This window comes from Phyllostomus discolor, chromosome X, assembly GCF_004126475.2.
Source record: "Phyllostomus discolor isolate MPI-MPIP mPhyDis1 chromosome X, mPhyDis1.pri.v3, whole genome shotgun sequence".
In the NCBI taxonomy this organism is placed as follows: domain Eukaryota; kingdom Metazoa; phylum Chordata; class Mammalia; order Chiroptera; family Phyllostomidae; genus Phyllostomus; species Phyllostomus discolor.
In genome coordinates this window covers 61,413,214-61,433,376 of record NC_050198.1, presented here as the reverse complement: position 1 = coordinate 61,433,376, position 20,163 = coordinate 61,413,214, and the positions used below count along the sequence as shown (strand labels likewise).

At 38.8% G+C, this 20,163-nt stretch overlaps 1 protein-coding gene across 2 annotated transcripts in view; it reads right to left on the bottom strand.

The window, feature by feature from the left end:
• Positions 1-5,949: 5,949 nt before the first annotated feature.
• Positions 5,950-20,163, bottom strand: part of PCDH19 (protocadherin 19) — a 207,840-nt gene continuing 193,626 nt past the window's right edge. For both annotated transcript variants that reach the window (XM_028522926.2, XM_028522927.2), the window contains exon 5: positions 5,950-11,086. In XM_028522926.2, the coding sequence (XP_028378727.1) occupies positions 10,488-11,086 (599 nt within the window). In that variant the 3' untranslated portion in view covers positions 5,950-10,487. The remainder of the gene's footprint in view (positions 11,087-20,163) is intronic.

Sequence of the window (20,163 nt, the reverse complement as noted above, 5' to 3'; positions counted from 1 at the left end):
ATATTATATGATCATTTTCCTCTGATCACTCTATTATAAATTCTCCCACATACCAGCTATTTTATCTCATTCTTGCCATTTTACTTCTAATCCTATAACAAGATCAGTTTTCTTTCTAGTTTCACTGCCACTGTCCAAACTGAGGTCCTCACACCTTGTGCTTAGATTATAGCAACAACTTTCCTTATTTTCCCCAAAGTCCAACCCACTGTCCATCCATTCTTCAAATTCAGGTACTCAGCAAGCACTCAGAAGTGATGCTTTCCCAGGCCTCTTAAATCTTGTGTGTCATGCAATTGGCCCAGGGTTGTAGAGGTAGTTATGGTATATGAGGCTCTGAGTAGAAGGAGGATGAATATAGATTTCTTGTAAAGTTTAGAGATGGGTTAATGCTTAAAAATAGAAAACAGAGTCAGGCTGAAGAAGAAAACAGTTTCCTGATTTCTCAGACAAGATGGTAACACTAAAATGAGAAAAGTTGGAAAAGAAAACTATAAGATTTTATCTTCAGTATTCTCCCTCAAAATTTGTAAGCTGTGTAAGCAACATAATCTGAAAATTCAAGCTAATGTACAAGAAAGAAAGGTATCTCTTTCTTCCTCAGACTTTCAGTCTTTGAAAAGATTTATCTTGTGAAGTTGGATGAAGGTTGAATTTGTTAAATTGTGATTTCCTTGTGATATATATTTATGTACTTATTTACATTCATACATTTGAGCATTTTGTGAAAGACAAAAGAGAAAGATATAGAGCTTGTGATGTGACCCATTGATTTTTTTCTCTCTTTAGTGATTGTGAAAATTATTTTCTAGCTCATTGCCTGCTAATTAAGTTTAGATAAATACTTCATTGGTACTTCCAGGGGAAGAAATGTAAAAAAAAAAAAAAAGAAGAAGAAGAAGTATGACATATAAATAGGAAGTTGGTGTGAATCAATTTGAGATCTAGGCCTGTAAGATATTGTGTGATACTGACATATATATATGGAGAGAGAGAGAATTTACTATTTGGGATGTGGGGGTGGGTCCCCTGCATTTGAAAACTGAGGGCGCTTAGGGCAATGCACAAAGTCCTGGGAATTTTAAATGAAAGTATATGTGTATACTGCTACAATGGTCAAGTTTAGTAATGGAAACAGAGACCACACTGTCCTCAAAACCTAAAATATTTGCCATGTGGCCCTGTACCAAAAAAAACAAAAAAAATGGCTGACCATTGACATACAGACTTGAATAGAAAATTTCCAAGTGCATTGCAGGTAACAGGGGTAAGTACTGTCTGTGAAATGTTTGTTTCAGTGATGTCTGTGGGATATTTAGCAGTGATGCAAAATGCATTTCTTACTATAGGGAGCAAGCAATCCCAAAAAATTGAAAAGCACTCTCATACTTCATGTCAAGAAGTTTGGACTTCATCTTAGGAGAATCAATTGACAGGTTTAAAGCAGAGCTGTGATTTAACCAGCATTGTATTTTAGCAAGAACCTTCTGGCTGGCAATGTAAAAAAAATGTGATAAAGAGAGGTAGGGTGGATGAACAGAGGCAAATTAAGAAACTAATTTAGTCATTCAGATGAGGGATGCTGTGGCCTGGACCACAGTGGTGGCAGTGGGAATGAGGAAATCTTATCAGCTATTTGGGGAAAAGCTCCTGTGTGTTAATTTGAGAACATAAATTTTCTCTGACTTGGTCTCTGACACTCCATATTTTTCTGTGAAAGGAAAAAAAAATGAATGTTAAAATAGTGTTGTAAATTCATCTCAGTGCTTAGCATTTCATGTAACTCAATTCTGGCATAAAAAAAAAAAAAAACCCTGAGAACTACATCTCAGACTGAGAAAGTGCTGGGCCACCAAGGCAAAATGAACAAGAACAATTTAACAACAGGGATTTAAAAATGTGTTGGTCTTTAAATTCTTTTTATATCAAGATCTTTTGGGGGGAAGCTGGTATATTCATTACCAGAGACTTTGTGCATGTAATTGGGATCATTTCTCTTCTCCCTTCCCATTTTTCTTCATCTGACTTCACTTCCTAGTTTAGCTACATATCAGGGCCCTTGCTGACTGAGAATAACAAGATAAAGGACATTTGGGGGCCTATCAAAACCTCTTCAACTACACCAGAACTATGAGGCAGGCATAAAACCAATTTCTAGGCCACTGGTTAAGTTAAGCCATTGCCCCAGTTAATTTGTTATTCCTTGAGATTTTTCCTTCCAATAGCCTGGAGTTTCCATTTTTTTCAAGTATGCCTTCTCCCTCTACCACTACTACCATTCCTTTATCTCTCAACCTCCCTCACTATCAGCCAACTTTCTGGATCTGAACATGTCACCAAGGCCTGTTGGGGACATATATTGGGACTGACTCCAGCTGTGCTGACCTGTAACACACATGAATACATCCTTGACAGATTGCTTAAAATCCAGATGAACAGATGAATACAGGGTTACCAGTACCAGACCTTCATTTCAAGGGCTGTTGACTAGCTAGAGTGCACAGATTCTAAAAGGAGCCATAGACCTCTCACACGTGACTAATGCAACTTGAAAGGCAGGCATTGGGTATAGAAGGCATGGGGAGATACCTATGAGGATGATCAAAAGCCCCCTGGCCTGAAAATCCACTGCTACTATCACTTCTTTGGACCATGACATTGGGTTCTCAAAGATGTCAGTTAAAATGTTAATGTTTTCCAAGTAGATAAGTGACTTAAGAAATTAGCATTCATTTTTAATACTCTAGTCAGGGAAAATTTATCTGGTTGATTACCTGCCCCTTAAGAGTAATTGAAAAGAGTAATAATTTCTAACTTAACAGACACAGATTTAAATCCTAGCTCTGCTACTTAGTAACTATGTGACCTTGGGCAAGTCCACTAAACTTTCTAAATCTCTATTTGTGTATAAAATGGAGATATCATCATCTAGCACACAAGGTTACTGTGAGAATAAAATGGGATGATGTTTGTAAAGTATATAGAACACAGTTGGTTTTCAATAAAAATTTGGTTCCCTTAAACCATAGCAGAGAAAAACCCTAGAAGGGATGAGATACAGTTAAATTTTAGAGATGATTTAGAGTGGGAAGGGAAGTAGGGAAGACATTTACATGAGAGGGGAGAGCCCTGTTTGGGGAGTCAGGGGCATACAGAGAACCTGGGCAGCTAAGGGAAATGAAGGCTTTGGACACACAGGGGAAGTAAAGACACTGAAACACAAAGAAAAGGAAAGTAGGGAAGTGTTAGGACCACTAACTGGCACAGATCCTTTCTCACCTCAGGCAGAAACAGAAGGGATTCCCAGTAAGATGGTGTGGACTCCCAAAGGTGTACTAATCATTGAATTCCCCAAGCCAGGAAATTTATGGAACTGAGAGAATCTCATGTCACTTCCCACTGGCCCTCTTTCTTCACATAAAATGCAGTAGGATGTGGATAGGTGTGACATGTACAAGTAGGCCATTTGTCAACATGCACAAGATTAAGACCTAAAACTTTAAGAGCACATTTTTTTATCCTGTCCTGGAGAATTTGTTTGGGGGATTAAGGGTCCCAGCCCCTTACTAGAAGCCCCCTTATATACCTCCCTAAGGCATATATGTACTCTTAAACCAGAATAATAAAAAGGTTAGTCTTTATCTGTCCCTGGAGGTACTATCACCTCCTATCAGGAACTGCCCTCTTAGGCAACAACTCCCACAATGTTTTCTTGAACCCATCCAGAAAATCAGTGACACACATGAGTTAAGTCACAAGCAGATTGTTACCAAAATGAAGTAGTAGATCATTTTAATAATTTGTTTTGTTTTATAAATTTAAACAGATTTGAGGTTATGTTTCTAAAATGATTACTCTCTCACTTGAGGCAGAATTACAATACTTGTTGATGGTCTTGGATATACCTATTCTGCATATGTGAATGCCCTTCATCATGTGAGAATTGATTGCTCTTGCTCATCCCTTGACAAATCTTATTTTAGGGATGAGTTGCCTTTCCCTTTGAGGGAAATAACAAATGGAAAAGGATCAAATACACTCATATTCTTTGCACTTCTGTTGTGGGCTAACCAGAAGCACTTAAAATGTCCAAAGATGTAATGGCCTTCAAGCCAGTGACAGAATAGCCTCCTTGCCATATATCTTTATGAACATTTGTGACTTTGTGTGAAAATCTGTATATATACCAATGTATGTGACTTTGTATGTCCCACCGAGCATGTCTGTGTTTACATTCTGATATAACACCTGATAAACTACAGTGGTAAATAGCTGGTTATGGCTATGGCTTTAGGGCTAATTCTGTAGGACACGAGGAAATTTCAATTTAATGGACAGGTGGATAGTGAAAGCATGAAGATTGAGATCCAGGGAAATAGTGGACTTCCTTGAGATCATTTTTAATTGTCCAAAGAGAATAGGTCATCCCGAAGCAATTTAGCCTTTAAATACTAAAAGCACTATTTGGAAATATTCTGCCATTCCCCTTCACCACCCCCCCACACACTCTGATTTTTTTTTTCTGCTAGTTGCAGCCAGAATGAATACTTATAGCCTGAGTGGTAAGTCCCACAGAATGATAGTTTGGATAAAGAAAGCTTGTCAGGGCTTTCACTGCAGCCTTGTTATATGGAAAATGAGAGCCTCTCCTCTTGCTTCACTTTCAAACCTGAAGGCATCAAAAGGGCAGCCAGGTCACCTTTGTTTTAAACCCTCTTTTCCCTTGCCGTCAGCCTCTACTATTTCTCACCTTTTTAAAAATTAATTCTTCAGAGGAGTCTCACTGTTAAGTTGACCCCAAAATGGTTTATTTTAAAGAATGGTTTTAGTGCTGTTTTTTAAAGTACCAACCAGGAAAAACTGACAGTAACCAGAGAGGAGCGGGGAGAGGGATAACAGGGGAAATAGGGGTAGGGCCATCAAGGAACATGTATAAAGGACACATGGACAAAGCCAAAGGGGTAGGTTTAAGGGTGGGAGGCAGGGATGGGTGGGATGAGGGGAAGTGAGAGGGGGTGAAAATGGAGACAACTGTATTTGAACAATAAAAATGCACCACCCAGGAAAGTCTTTACAATTCTGAATATGAATGGGTCTTCCTTTGCAGATAAAGGTATTGCCTGGGGTGAAAAGGAAGGGAGATACTCAGGAAATAACTGAAGCCTGGCTAAAGGAGAGTCCTCTCCTAGTTGGACAGTTGGAGATTATGTGAAAAGGAAAAGGCAGGAGGAATGGTTGGGCCTTAACAGCAGTGACTCCATCAAGGGTGGGTTACTTCCTAGGCCTAATAGTCACCCCCACCTGAAAGCCAGCCAACACTGTCCAAGAGACATTTCACCAAACAATATTTTTTCCATAATAGCCTTTAATACTAAAATGCATTAAATTTATGAAGCAGAGAAAACACATTTAAGGGGGAAACAGAGAACCACCAGATAAAAGGAAACAATGTGGCAAATAATACCATTTAAAACATAACTGTAATAATTTAATAAAGCTGTTTTATCTTCATAAAATAGAGTGGTGATTCTGTTTTGTTTTTTTCTTTTTACAATGATCAATCACTGTGAAAATGTACATAACATACAGATCAGCATATACAACAATTTCATCTTCATATAATCAGCAACAGAGACTGCTTAATGAGACATACTGTACTTGCATCCCTCTAAAGTTCCACCCTGGTTTGACAGGTAAACAGTAATAGTGTCATCAGGCTCATTCCCCACACTAGAGGAGTGAAGGCATAAGCCTTTTGCAACTAATACCTTAGCATTCAAATAGTACGTGGAGGTATTTGCTGCTGAATTTCTAGCTTGAGCTAGTCTGGCTATTGGTCATTCAAGTCTGTATCCTAGCCTTCCTCAGCTGAATGCCAGCCAGTGCCAGTGAAAATCTGCTTAACCAGTTATGTAATGGTGTTAGCTGGTTTGTTTGCTAAGGTTGACAACAACTTTTAGTTAGTAGCAAGGTTATCTTTAATTGCCAACACAGCTGGAGCAATAATCAGCATCATCAGTTTTCCCTAATGACCTACAGTGCTTTCCAATCAAGATCAGGTTTTTGTGGGTTGTTCTTTACCAAGAGCACCTCACAATATATGTTTCAGACAAGGTGGTTGATTTGTTTGTTTTACAAAAGCAATATGAGTTCTATTTGAAATCAATCCATGTTCACACAACAAGTGACCCACAGGCCAATTCCAGCCTCACAAGAAAACAAAGAGAGCTGCAACAACTTCATTAGGACAACATGTTTTGCTCTGTAATATTTAATTATCAATAAAAAGCCACCCAGTCCCACCCCCACACATCCCCTTTGAATATTACTTTGTTACATACTTAAACTAAAAACATTTCAATACACTTCAGTGTCAGCAGATACAATTTGACTCATGAAATGACATCCTTAAATGTAATTTTACCAAGAAGGCAAACACTAAGACTGTATACAATGGACTTCTGGAGCTCATTTATGCCTGGTTTTCAAAGTCAGTTAGGGTCTTATTACCCTAGGTAAAGAGCCAAGTGGACCAGACTTGTCAAGATGCTTTGGGTAATATTCAACATCAAAATGATCTCCATAAAGGAAATGGAATTTCAGTCAGAACTTCTATTATATACAATAATAATCACGTTCCCATCCTGGATGCCCAGTCGAACTATGCCCTATACCCCTGCCTCTCCCAAAACTTCCCTTTGTCCTTGTTGCTTTAAGTGGACCACTTCTGCTTTGCTTATTTATATGATAGAGCTATATGAAAAGTTCAACTGAATTCCCTTCATACAATTAGTTGTATGCAGAAGTAACACTACCAGGATGATACTATGGGTGGTTCCAGTTTTCAGTGTTCTAAGTTGTATTCCTTTAACATTTTTGATTAGTGATCAGTGGCTCAACATGCCAATGAATTTCTTTGAATAAGCCCTTTATATGCAATTAGCTCTATTAGATAGGTTTACCCTGGAACAGTGATATTCAAAGTGTGGTCCATAGACTAGCTGCATCAGCATCATCTGGCAATTTTTAAATAGGCAAAGACTCAGGCACCACCCCAGACTTACTGAATCAGAAACTCTAAGTGTGGAGTCATCAACCTGTGCTTTAACAAGCCTCCAACCTTTAGTGGATACTTGATCCATATGCATTGTTAAGCACTACTCACAAAGTCTCTGTTCCAGTTAGTCTGGGTGAGAACTGAGAATGATAATTTCTAACAAGTTCCCAAGTGATGCTGTTACTTTTGGTCCAGAGACCACACTTTGAAAACCACTATCCTTCAGGAACTAGAGGATCCCTTGGCCAATTACCTACTTAGGCTATAAGGGGCCATAATTTACTCTTGGCTTTAAGAAGATCAAAAGGATAGTAAGTTTCATTCTGAACATGTTCAAAGAATTATCAGTATAGAAAAAAAGGAAAAAGACTCCACATAGCATGGCTCCCCTCTTCCTATTCCTTGTATGTAGTATATTGCCATAGTTGGGGAAAAGCAATCAATTAAAGTGAACTAAACCCTTTATATTCCATGAAGTTTACCTGCCCAGGGACATGCCCAAAACAGTTGTTACTAAAACAAATCTTCCTCCACACTAACTCCTCCCCAAAAGGGACATCAGAATAAATGAGACAGAACTCCTTATGATTTAGAAACTAAAATTGCTAACTCATGTTTAATTGTGTAACATTTAGAGAGGGAAAAGGAAGAATATTTGGCCCTCTGGCCTTTGTGGCTTTCATCAGACATGTTGGAAAGAAGTGTTGACAAATATGAGCCAAAGGTAAATTTAAGATCCTTGCACAAAATTTCTATTTGAAGGCACAGCGTGCCTGTAAAACCAGATTACAGAACTATCTTAAGATGCACTAGTGCTTCTGTGGGTATGTATACATCAGACAATTGTAGGGGGAAGACATATTTTCTTAATATGGGAAATTATCTGAACACGATCAATAAAGGGTATGGAACACAAAAAAGTCTGACTGCCCACTGAGAACAAAATATTTTGATAGGGAAAAAGAATTGGTCTATACCTGGATACTGAATTCTGGAAAAAATGGTGGATAAAAATAACAACAAAAAAGTAAAATCAATGCCACTGCTACTGTAAACATTTTAAACTTGGCTTTTAAGAGACATGGTAACCAGTGGCCCCTCTGGCTCAACAGCCACATAACATTTAATGTCCCTACTTGCCACATCTTTTCAGCTCCTTTATTCCCGCTGAGCATAGTAAGAAATACAGCTGTATAAAAAGTTAAATTTGACTTGAAGGTGACCTTGAGGTGGTAGCTAACAACATAATATCAGAATGGGTCAAATGAGGAACAGTCTAAATTCTATAGGCAGTCTTCATTTCTTAAAGTGAAAAATAATTTATTTTAATGTGTGAATCAAATAGTCATTTGCAAACAGAAATACACACCTACTTCAAAATCTGCTAACTACTAAAATGGAGTGTATCAAAGGGGAAAAAGAGTGTATGGGAGGAATAAAGTAAGCCAAAATAAAGATGCTATGGTAATCGATCTTTAATTGTTTCAGTTTAGGAGGGAAATCTGCAGCCACACCAGTATTTTGCATGAGGTAGTATTCAGCACTGAATAAGAAATAAACATGAATTTGTAGCTTCATTATAGGTTCTTTTTCAGAAATATTCTCCCCTACCTAATTCCATTCCCACTACTTTACCCACCACTCCCTCAAAACCCTCTTCCCATAAAAGAAAATATTCCTAGTAATGTAAAATGCCAGGAACTCAGGCAAAAATAACTAAAACATTTAAAAGCTGACTTATCTACCTAAACCTAAGAAAATAAATTCTCCTTTGCATTCTAGTGTTCTGACCTTTAAGTCTTTTTTTTCTGGGTACTCTTGAATTTGAAAAAATGAAACAAATAAGAACAGAACCACAAAGTTTGTTTCTCTACAAACAACTCTTTTAAAACCAAGGCAGAGCAAAGATGACACATTTGTTTATTTTTAAAATAATGAACTCTTAGGCTGCAAGAATACTATGTTGGCTAGTTAATATTAATAGACAGTTAATAAATGGTGGAGTTGGAGGAATGTTAAACAAACAAAAATGTGCATAACAAACTTGTTAATAAAAAGTTACATTCCTAGCCTACAGCAAAGAGTTAGCTAAATCTAAAGAATTTCTACTTTAATAGTTTCCTGTTCACATTTTTAATATTAAAAAAAGATTAATCACAAAAAAGATGAGTTCAAGTGTCCTAGTGTCTCCATATAGAAGGCACAGTAATTGGGTTGGTGATGCTGTTACCTGCCTTTCCCTAAAAGTACATTTTGTACTGCTTACACTATCCCAAATTATAATCCTACAATACAGAGCAAAATGGAATTCTCAATTCTAGCCCATGACATGCTTTCTAGTATAATTCTAGTTGTGATTGGGAAACACAGAATCAGGAAATGTGTGTTTAAAGAGACACTAATTTATATCTCAAAACAGATTCAGTCTTTTTGAGTTTTAGATGATGTAAAATGGAATTTCTAAGCCTAGAAAATGATAACTACAGGAGCAACTTTACTGCTCAGGACCTGAAAATTAGAAAAATTGATCTCATCAAACTTTCAGCACAGTATTTCTGACAACTGCAAATAAGACAGCAGAATATCCAAAAATGACTTTCTGCAATGATCTATCACAGATCTGGGCAGAAGACTGAAAGGCAGGCAAAATACTCTATAAGATGCGAGCAATCACTCCATGGGTACCTTCCAAGAGCATCCACAAAGTACTCACCTATATGTGTGGTGTTGCTCATTCAGTTGCCATCTCAGTTGTTTGCACTTTGTTTTTGTTTATAGTTTTATCTTTTTTTTTAAGGAAAAAACCCACCAACCTCTAAAAGCCTTTTGTCATCACCACACACATGGCAATTTGCAATATCAAATAAACAATAGCACAGCTAGTGAAAGGGTTCTTAAAGCAGGGGTGTCTGCAGCAAAGTAGCAGCATTGGAAAGTACTCGAGTTCAGAAACAACCTTTTGGGGGCTCAATTTCACATCACTGAATCAATGAATAGTACACAATAAATGACTATTAATTTGCCTATACTACAAAACAGTGGTGAGCTTATTAAAAATGTCTAGAGTTTAAAAATTTTTTTAATGTAATCCTCCACAAATAGTGGTAATTTATATTATAATTTTGACATAGAAAAATATATAAATTCAAACACTTAATACATAATACTTTTCACAACTGATTTTGTCTCTGTTTCCCCAATATCAAGGCCCCATGAACAACTCAAGCCAAAGCTAATTTGCTCCAACTGAACACCCCTGTTGAAATAAGAGGGATTGTCACAAAATGATAGTAATTTATAAACAATACATTTAGGGAAAGCTCTGAAACACAGCCACTCAAGAACCAACCACTGATGAACAGTGAAAATAATCAGCTCCTACTTCTTCATTAGCCTGCATGATTTCTCTCTCTTCTTTCCCAAGACTTGTTTAGAGAATGATGTCCTTCAAATGCTTCATGCCAGGAGACTCTTTGTTGCAATCCTCCTTCAGAATCGGGTTGACTTCATGCATGACTTTATCACTGTCAGCTCCACGAGGCTCAGCTTCAGAAGGACGAGAAGGGCCATTGTTGACATTGGTAACATACTGTTCCAGATCACGGGCAGGTGGTGCCAGGGCAATTGTGTAAGACACAGAAGGCTTGATGGGCAGAGGGCCCTGGAAGTGCAGAGGGGAGGTGACAGGGCTAATAGCCTCACAGCCATTGCCTGCTTCTCGGATAGCACCATTGACTTTAGGGCTGCAGATGGTCACATCAGCAGTCTTCCTGCCTTTCAGGGTGGGCCTCTCCTCAGCTGGGTGGTCACCAACATCTTTTCCAAAGGTTGCAAAAGTCCGCTTTGTGGGGCCGCAGCCGTCATAAGCCTCAACATCAGCAGCAGTAGCTTCAATGGACAGAGCGATGATGTTCCCTACATTCTCAGGAGACTTGGAGTGAGTAGGCAGGGGGTTCCGGGGCATCCAGCACCTGTCAGAGTGGCCAAGAATCCGGCAATCTTCCCTGCAGTGAAATCCTTCATTCTGATCTGTTTGGAGAAAATAAAATGTCAATTTCATCAGCTTTTCCCAGGAACCATTGTTACTCCCCAGGGTTCTGGTTTCTTAGGTACCCACAGGTCCTTGTGGGAAATGGCACTTATAGATACTCCTCTATTGCCTTTTGAGACAAGTGTGAAAAATTGGATTTTTAAAAGGCTGTAGACCTCCCCCTGTATACTCCCTTTTTTATTATTTTCATTGCTGTTCCCACTGTTGACAAAACTAAAAATCTAAGGTAAAACAGCTGTCAGAGGGGAAGGGAGTTGGGGAACTGGGTGAAAAATGCGAGGGGGTTAAGAAAAAAGCCCCAACACCTCATAGACACAGACAATAGTATAGTAATTACCATAGGGAAAAGGGATGAGGGGAGGTAGAAAAGGGTAAAGAGTGGGTAAATGGTGATGGAAGGAAACTTGACTTTGGGTGGTGAACAAACAATACAATATGCAGATCATGTGTTATAGTATTACAAACTTGAAACCCATATAATTTTATTAACCAATAAAGTCAATTATATTTTTTTTAGAAAACACACTATGATGAAAGAATACTACATTTTTCTAAAAAATTATATTGAGGGCCAAGTTACTGAAAGTCCACATTAAAAAAAAAAGATTTTATTTATTTATTTTTAAAGAGAGAAGAACAGAGAAAGAGAGGAAGAGAAACATCAATGTGTGGTTGCCTCTTGTGTGCCCCTCACTGGGGACCTGGCTCACAACCCAGGCATGTGCCCTGACTGGGAATCAAATCAGCGACCCTTTGGTTCACAGGCTGGCCCTCAATCCACTGAATCACACCAGCCAGGGCTGAAAGCCTGCATTTTTATCAACAACTCCTGATAAAAATCAACTGAATTAGAGAGTGGTTCCAGCAAAAGAGAAAGTGGAAGCAAAGCAGGAAATCCAACAGTCAGTATATCTTAGAAGCCTTGGCCATATTTTTGAGCAACAGTACTGCCAACCACATTTCCATCCTATCTGTCAATGATATGCAGTGCTTATTTTTAGGTTGGTATCATGCTGTCTTTGAAAGCCCAATCATATCACTTCTTTTGACCACCAGTCCTACCAGCCAATCTCCCCACTAACCATTTGTATAACTTAATTTTCTATCAGAATGAATATACTGAGCTCTCTTCCTTTCATCTGACCCATAAGCTTCATTGGCCCTATGCACACATCACTCATAGGTTTAACATTATTTAATTATACCCAAGTAACAATCCCTCTTTATCTTCATTATCTGCAGTTTATGAAGGTCATATTTCTTAATGAAATCATCCCTGGATTATTTTGGCACTGTTACAGACGATTTCAGCAAACAAAGTTCATAATTATTGGTGAGACATGTGTTTCTCTTTTCACATCAGGTTTATTTAGGGTTAAGGCTTTAATTTGGCCCTCAGAGAGGTTTTGTACATGGGCTTCACCAAAGGATGGAGCCAGGGTTAAGTTCTGCCTGTCCATTGGTAGAACTGTTAATCTCAAGGTCTGGTTCATATCCCTAGTTTTCCAGGTCCATTTATATTCATGTCACGTTCTTGTATAAGGTTAAGTTTGACCCAATGAAAATTTTCATCATATTGCACAATGCATCAAAATACAAGCAGCTTACCATTTATAAAAGTATTTGGGGCAGGCTCGGATGTTGTAGGAAGACAAGAAGAGATAGCAAAGACAAAAAGTACATGACTCCCCCAAAGTTGAAAACCTATGCTGTGACTGTTTTTTTTTTTTTTGTAGGAGGAAGAAGTCTACAATTCAGGATCTTGCCTGATATCAGTCCATATACAACACAACTTCCTTATACATCATATTGTATACATTGTATTTCTTCTTTGTTGTTGTTTCTTTATTGTTTTCAATAAGTAAAATGACATATCAAAGAGGTACTTCTCTGCCTCTTTCATCAAGTGTTATTTCAGTAAAGGGGCACATAGGAGAGAGCTGAATAAGTAATAGTTGAATTGGGTATATACTTCGTCATTAGGAGAAGAGACACTGGAAGGAGCTAAAGGTCAAGACCTAATCCAGGCTGCACTCAGATTTAAACACAACTCTAGGAATGGCTTTTGGCCTAGTTTAAACTACTGAAAAGCCAACCGAATGCAACATTTTTTCCTGGTACCTGGACAGAATTTGTCCATTTATATTTAAGCCCCATTTTAGTGCTGGAGAATGAAACACTCAGAATTTTGCAGCTGGAACCAAATAACAAATGAATATTATCACCAACAAGACAAGTACCTCCCACATAGATAAGACAATACTTATGCAAACTTCAGCACAGTTCCACGTCAGGGTTTCATGGTGCCTGCTGAAAGATGAAGGGTTTCTGCCTGTTCCCTGAAAACCCTCAGTACTGCTATCTACCTGATAGCCTATCGTCATCCAAAATACATATGTTTCCAGGAGGTAAACAGCATAAAAATAAGGTAAACATGTTGAGACAATCTGAGAAACACTTACTTTTGTGTAGACCTAAATATTATGAGTGGAAGCATCTATGGCTGGTCCACCCGCAATCAGTTTCATCCAAATTTTGTGCTTTCGCAAGGAGGCCCCAGGATCCTTCCAGTAGGATGGAATTCACATCTTCAGAGTCTTTCAAAAAGATGTTTTTTTCCCTCTGTATCATCTCTAAGGCCCATCTCATAAATCTCCAAGTAACAGCTCTAAAGAATTAGTGTGAATGTTCTTGGGGGTGGAGAATAAGGAGGTGCAAGTGAGGAGAACATTAAATATTTAACTTCTGTTTCTACAAATCTGAACAAGTGTGCCCTGGAAGTCATCAAAAATAAATGTCCAGACTTCCGGCCAAGATGGAGGCATAGGTGGACACACTTTGCCTCCTTGCACAACCAAAATTAAGGACAACAAAATTTTAGAAACAAAAAAACAACCAGAACAGACAGGAAATTGAACCGTACGGAAGTCCCAACAAACATTCAACCAGACTGGTAAGGGGCAGAGTCAGCGGCTGGTGGAGAGGGGTTACAGCAGGAAAAAGTGGTGGCTGGCAGACCTGGGCACAGGCATGGGGAGGCAACCAGCAGACCTAGTGAGGCATGCAGGTGGCTGGCTGTCCGCAGTTAAACATTCATGCACAGATAAACCAGGTGAAAATGGGCAGCAAGACAGACCACACAACTCAGGACCCCAGCACCAGGAAATAAAGCCTAAAAGCACTCACTGAAAACACTTGTGGAGGTTGAGATGCTGGGAGATACAGCTTCACAGGAGAGTTCGTTGGAGAGACCCACAGGGTCCTAGAATATACACAAGCCCACCCACCCGGGAACCAGCACCAGAAGGGACCAATTTGCTTGTGGAAAGCGGCAGAGGGGACTGAAATCTGACAGAGAGTGGAGCAAGCACCACTGTTCCTTCTCTGACCCCGCCCCCACATACAATGTCACAACCCAGCAACTCGGTTGCCCAGCCCTGGCAAACACCTAAGGCTCCACCCCTCACTACATAACAGGCATGACCAGACCAAAAAAAAAAAAAAAAAAGAATCCCCAGAGCAATATTTTTAAGCAACCAAGACATAGCCAACCTATCAGATGCATAGTTCAAACCACTGGTGATCAGGATGCTCACAGAATTGGTTGATTTTGGCCACAAAAAAAAAAAAAAAATGAAGGCTACACTAAGTGAAATGAAGAAAAATGCACAGGGAACCAATAATGAAGGAAAGAAAGCTGGGACTCAAATCAATGGTGTGGACCAGAAGGAAGAAAAAACATACAATCAGAGAAGAATGAAGAAATAAGAATTCAAAAAAAAAAAAATGAGGAGAGGCTTAGGAACCTCCAGGACATCTTGAAATGTTCCAACATCTGAATTATAGGGGTACCAGAAGGAGAAGAGGAAGAGCAACAAGTGGAAAAGTTATTTAAACAAATAATGAAGGAGAACTTCCCCAATCTGGCAAAGGAAATAGACTTCCAGGAAGTCCAGGAAGCTCACAGAGTCCCAAAGAAGTTGGACCCAAGGAGGAACACACCAAGGCACATCATAATTACATTACCCAAGATTAAAGATAAGGAGAGAATTCTAGAAGCAGCAAGAGATCAGGGGACAGTCACCTACAAAGGAGTTCCCATAAGACTGTCAGCTGATTTCTCAAAAGAGACCTTGTAGGCAAGAAGGGGCTGGAAAGAAGTATTTCAAGTCATGAAAGGCAAGGACCTACATCCAAGATTGCTTTATCTAGCAAAGCTTTCATTTAGAATGGAAGGGCAGAAATAGCGCTTCTCAGATAAGATTGAGTTAAAGGAGTTCATCATCACCAAACCCTTACTATATGAAATGTTAAAGGGACTTATCTAAGAAAAAGAAGATAAAAAATATGAACAGTAAAAAGACAGAAAATTCACAGTTATTAACAACCACACCTAAAACAAAAACAAACTAAGCAAACAAACAGAACAGGAACAGAACCACAGATATGGAGATCACATGGAGGGACAGCAACATGGGAGTGGGAGGAGGAGAGAGGGTGGAAATGTACAGAGAATAAGAAGCATAGACAGGGAGAAAATAGAAAGAGGGAAGGTAAGGATAGTATGGGAAATGTAGAAGCTAAAGAACTTATGACACATGGACATGAACTAAATGGGGGGATGTGAGTGGGAGTGGGTGTGCAGGTGGGAGGGGAGTGAAGGGCAGAAATGGGACACCTGTAATAGCATAATCAATAAAATGTATTTTTATAAAATGTCCAGAAGGCTGTGGGATCCCTGTCTATTTTGTCCCTAACTTAGGACACAAAAGCGTAGAGGCCTTAGCCTTTGAGCTCTGGAACCACAGATAGGTGAGCAGCTATGAAGAGCAAATCTCATTGGACCTCAGTTGATATTATGGGTCACTTGCTCACACTTCTAAAGCAGTACAGTGGCAAACTACATTCTAATAAAATCTTCTCAATGGGTTCAGCATAAAGCTCTCATTTCTTCTAAGTTTTTAGTATCATGTGTCTTCAAATTTGTAGATGCAGGGTTTTTTCCCAACACAATTCAATAGGAACATGCCATTCATGTCACCCCATATCCAAGTGCAGTGCTCCTTTCCTATAGTAGGCTGCTTCAAATGAACAACAAGAGGAGATCTAAAGCCCCAGCACATACCGTGAGAACAAAAACACCAATAGCATACACCTCAAATATATTATGAATATAGGAAGACCAGAACAGGGGACTCAGTCTTCTCAGTAGCTTCTCTACAAAGACAGTACTTGCTTGCAGCTTACTCACTGCCTAAGTGAATAAATTACTCTTTCAGACAAGAAAAAGCTAAACTCTCTCATTGCACCAAGTAATGCAATCAGTCTAAGATTATCCACCAATCTCACTAAGCTTATATTAGCACTATATGAACTAAAATAATATGAATTTTTCTTGGATCAATTATATCAACTTATTATGTGTACTGCTTTAACCTCATGAAAGTGAAGACTGGAATCTAAGAGAGTCACTAACAGTATTTCACCCCTGGCTTAGATCTGATATATTTACTTCCTTAAATCTTTACCAAGAGCAGTGAATTCCTGATGATAATTTTTGGTATAAAACAATACTCAGTAATATTTGTGTCAATACAATTAAAATAAAATCTAACCACCCTGGCTGGTGTGGCTCAGTGGAATGTGTGCTGGCCTGTGAACCTAAAGGTCGTTGGTTCGATACCCTCTCAGGGCACATGCCTGGGGTGTGGGGTCCAGTCCCTGGCTGGGGGCATGTGAGAGGCAACAGACTGATATTTCTCTCACACACTGATGTTTCTCTCCCTTTCTTTCTCCCTTCCTTATCATCTCTCTGAAAATAAATAAATAAAATACTTTTTAAAAAACTTATTAAAAAATAAAATCTAACCTAGCTTTGGTGTTTATAGCCATATAAAATATGGAAGAAAACATGGTGAATAGAGAAGAATCTCTTCCCAGCCCAAGGTAACCTACATTCATAAATGCACTGAAGATAAATTACTTTTTACTTTTCAAATATCAAAACTTCAGAGGACTTACAGCCAAGATGGAGGCATAGGTAGATACACTTTGCCTCCTTCCACAACCAAAAGGCCAACAACACATTTAAAAACAAAAAACAACCAGAACTGGCTGAAAATTGAGGTGTATGAAAGTCTTACAACCAAGGAAATAAAGAACAAACATTCATTCAGACTGGTAGGAGGGGTGAAGATGGGAAGCCAGGGCAGACAGGATGCATGGCAAGGTGGCAGCTGGAGGACTGGGTGGGCAATGTGGCAGCTGGCAGACTGGGAAGTCCCACATTTGCATGCAGATAAACCTGGAGGAACAAATGGGGAGTGAAACAGATCACACAACCCAGGGTTCCAGCACTGGAAAAGAAAGCATCAAAACCTCTGGCTGTAAAACCCTGTGAGGGTTGCAGGAGCAAGAGAAACTCCCAGCCTCACAGGAGAGTTCATTGGAGAGACCCACAGGGTCCTCAAACATATACAAACCTACCCACCTGGGAATCAGCACCAGAAGGACCCAATTTGCTTGTGGGTAGAAGGGGAAGTTGTTGAAAGTCTGCTGAGAGCCAAGCAAGTGGCACTGTTCCCTTTCTAACTCCTCCCCCACAGACAGCACTACAACACAACAACATGGATGGCCCTACCCTGGTGAATACCTAAGGCTCTGCTCCTTACAATGTAACAGCTGTGCGGACACAAAGAAAAGTGGCCCAAATGAAAGAAAAGATCAAAACTCCAGAAGCAGAACTAAGCGACGATAAGATAGACAACCTATCACAGGTAGAGTTCAAAGTGCTGGTGGTCAGGATGCTCACAGAGATGACTAAATATGGTCACAAAACAGAGGAAAAAGTGAAGGCTATGTAAAGTGAAATAAAGAAAAATATATAGGGAACCAACAGTAAAGGGAAGGAAACCAGGACTCAAAATAAATGATTCAGAGCAGAAAGAAGAAAAAAACATTCAACCAGAATTGAATGAAGAAATGAGAATCCAAGAAAATGAGGAGAGCCTTAGGAGCCTCTGATCAACTTTAAACATTCCAACATCTGAATCATATGAGTGCCAGAAGGAGAAGAGACAGAGCAAGAAATAGAAAACTTCTTTGAAAAAATAATGAAGGAGAAGTTCCCCAAGCTGGCAAAGGAAATAGACTTCCAGGAAGTCCAGGAAACTCAGAGTCCCAAAGAAGTTGGACCTAAGGAAGCACACAGCAAGGCACATCATAATTACATTACCCAAGATTAAAGATAAAGAGAGAATCTTAAAAGCATCAAGAGGAAAGGAGAGAGTTACCTACAAAGGAGTTCCCATAAGACTGTCAGCTGATTTCTCAAAAGAAACCTTGCAGGCAAGAAGGGGCTAAAAAGAAATATTCAAAGTTATGAAAGGCCAGAACCTACACCCAAGGTTACTCTGTCCAGAAAAGCTATCATTTAGAATGGGAGGGCAAATAAAGTGCTTCCCAAATAAGGTCAAGTTAAGAGTTCATCATCACCAAGCCCTTATTATATGAAATGTTAAAGGGGCTTATCTGAGAAAAACAAGATGATCAAAAATATGTACATTAAAATGAGAAGCTCAAAACCACAACCGAACCTAAAAACACAAATGAAAACAAACTAAGCAAACAACGAGAACAGAAACAGAATCACAGAAATGGATATTGTATGGAGGGATATCAGCAGGGAGGGGAAGGGAGAAGAATGGGGGAAAAGGTACAGGGAATAGGAAGCATGAGTGGTAGGTACAAAATAAAGGAAGGTTAAGAATAGTGTAGGAAATGGAGAAGCCAAAGAACTGACATGTAACTTAAATCTGAACTAAGAGAGGTAGTGCTGGTGGGAGGTGTTGCAGAGAAGAGGGGAATAAAGGGGAGAAAAAATGGGACAACTGTCATAGCATAATCAATAAAATATACTTTAAAAAATCAAATCTTTGGTTTAATAAGAAAATTAAGTTTGTATTAAAAGTGAGAAAGTCACAATACAAAGCCCTTTAACAAAACAGTGAAGACAGATCAGATATAAAAAACCAGAGACTACTTCTGGAATTGCATAGGACTGGTAGAAACTACATACCTGTCATCATGTAGTATGGTTACTGGGTGTACAGATATAAGACTAGAGAAGAACCATTCTGTATTACAACAAATTAACTGTAAAGATGTTGGCTCTACTTAAAACAGAAGTAGGCCAAGAATTCACTAATTTCCTGCTAAAATTGCTCCTGTGAGCCATTTTGTGATTCTATACCTCGCTAAATCTTTCCCTGAGATGACATGAGCCTAGGCAAAGCAAAATGTAAGACTCAAAAAATCCACATAGTTGTGGAAATACAGATACAATACCATATACAGAAAAATTCATATTTTCATATGACTAGGGGTAAATGATGAATTTGCAAATTGCCCTTCCCTGCCTCTGATCTTCTCCCCAGGATTTTCAAAATGAAATCATAGGGACACAAATATCAAGGCCATGGAACTCCTTAACTCAAAACAGCTCAGATTACTTTAGATAAAAAATGTTTAAATATGAGAAAAAAATAAAGCTTCTTAAATGGGGGTTTTAATAAGTACTTTTTGTTACAATTTGTAATTAGGGACCTTGGTGAGAAAATCCCAAAACTTCTGACAAAAAGAAAATAAATCTTGAGTAAAAACATCAGTGTTGCGAGAGCATGAAAGGTGTAACAGGCAGCACTGAGTAAGTCATGATGGATAAAGATTAATGCAAATAGAAAAAGAATAGAATATGCTATTTTAGCAGATAATAACAAAACATTTTGCAGCAATTATTATCTTTCTCAGGAGATGCAAGTGCTCTCTCTTCATATGTGGACAAGCAATGTGTTTCCACACTAGAAAGTACCTACCCATAGTCCCAACCAAAGTTTTAAAAAAAGAAAAAAGAAAGAAAACAAAAGAATAAAGACACTATCTTGGGCTTTGCTAAAACTTTCAAAGTCCTGGTGGAATATGAGCTGAGAGGCTCTATTGGTTTGTATAGATGTCCAGCCACAATGGATGTGTTCAATAATGCTGTCAGTTCTTTACT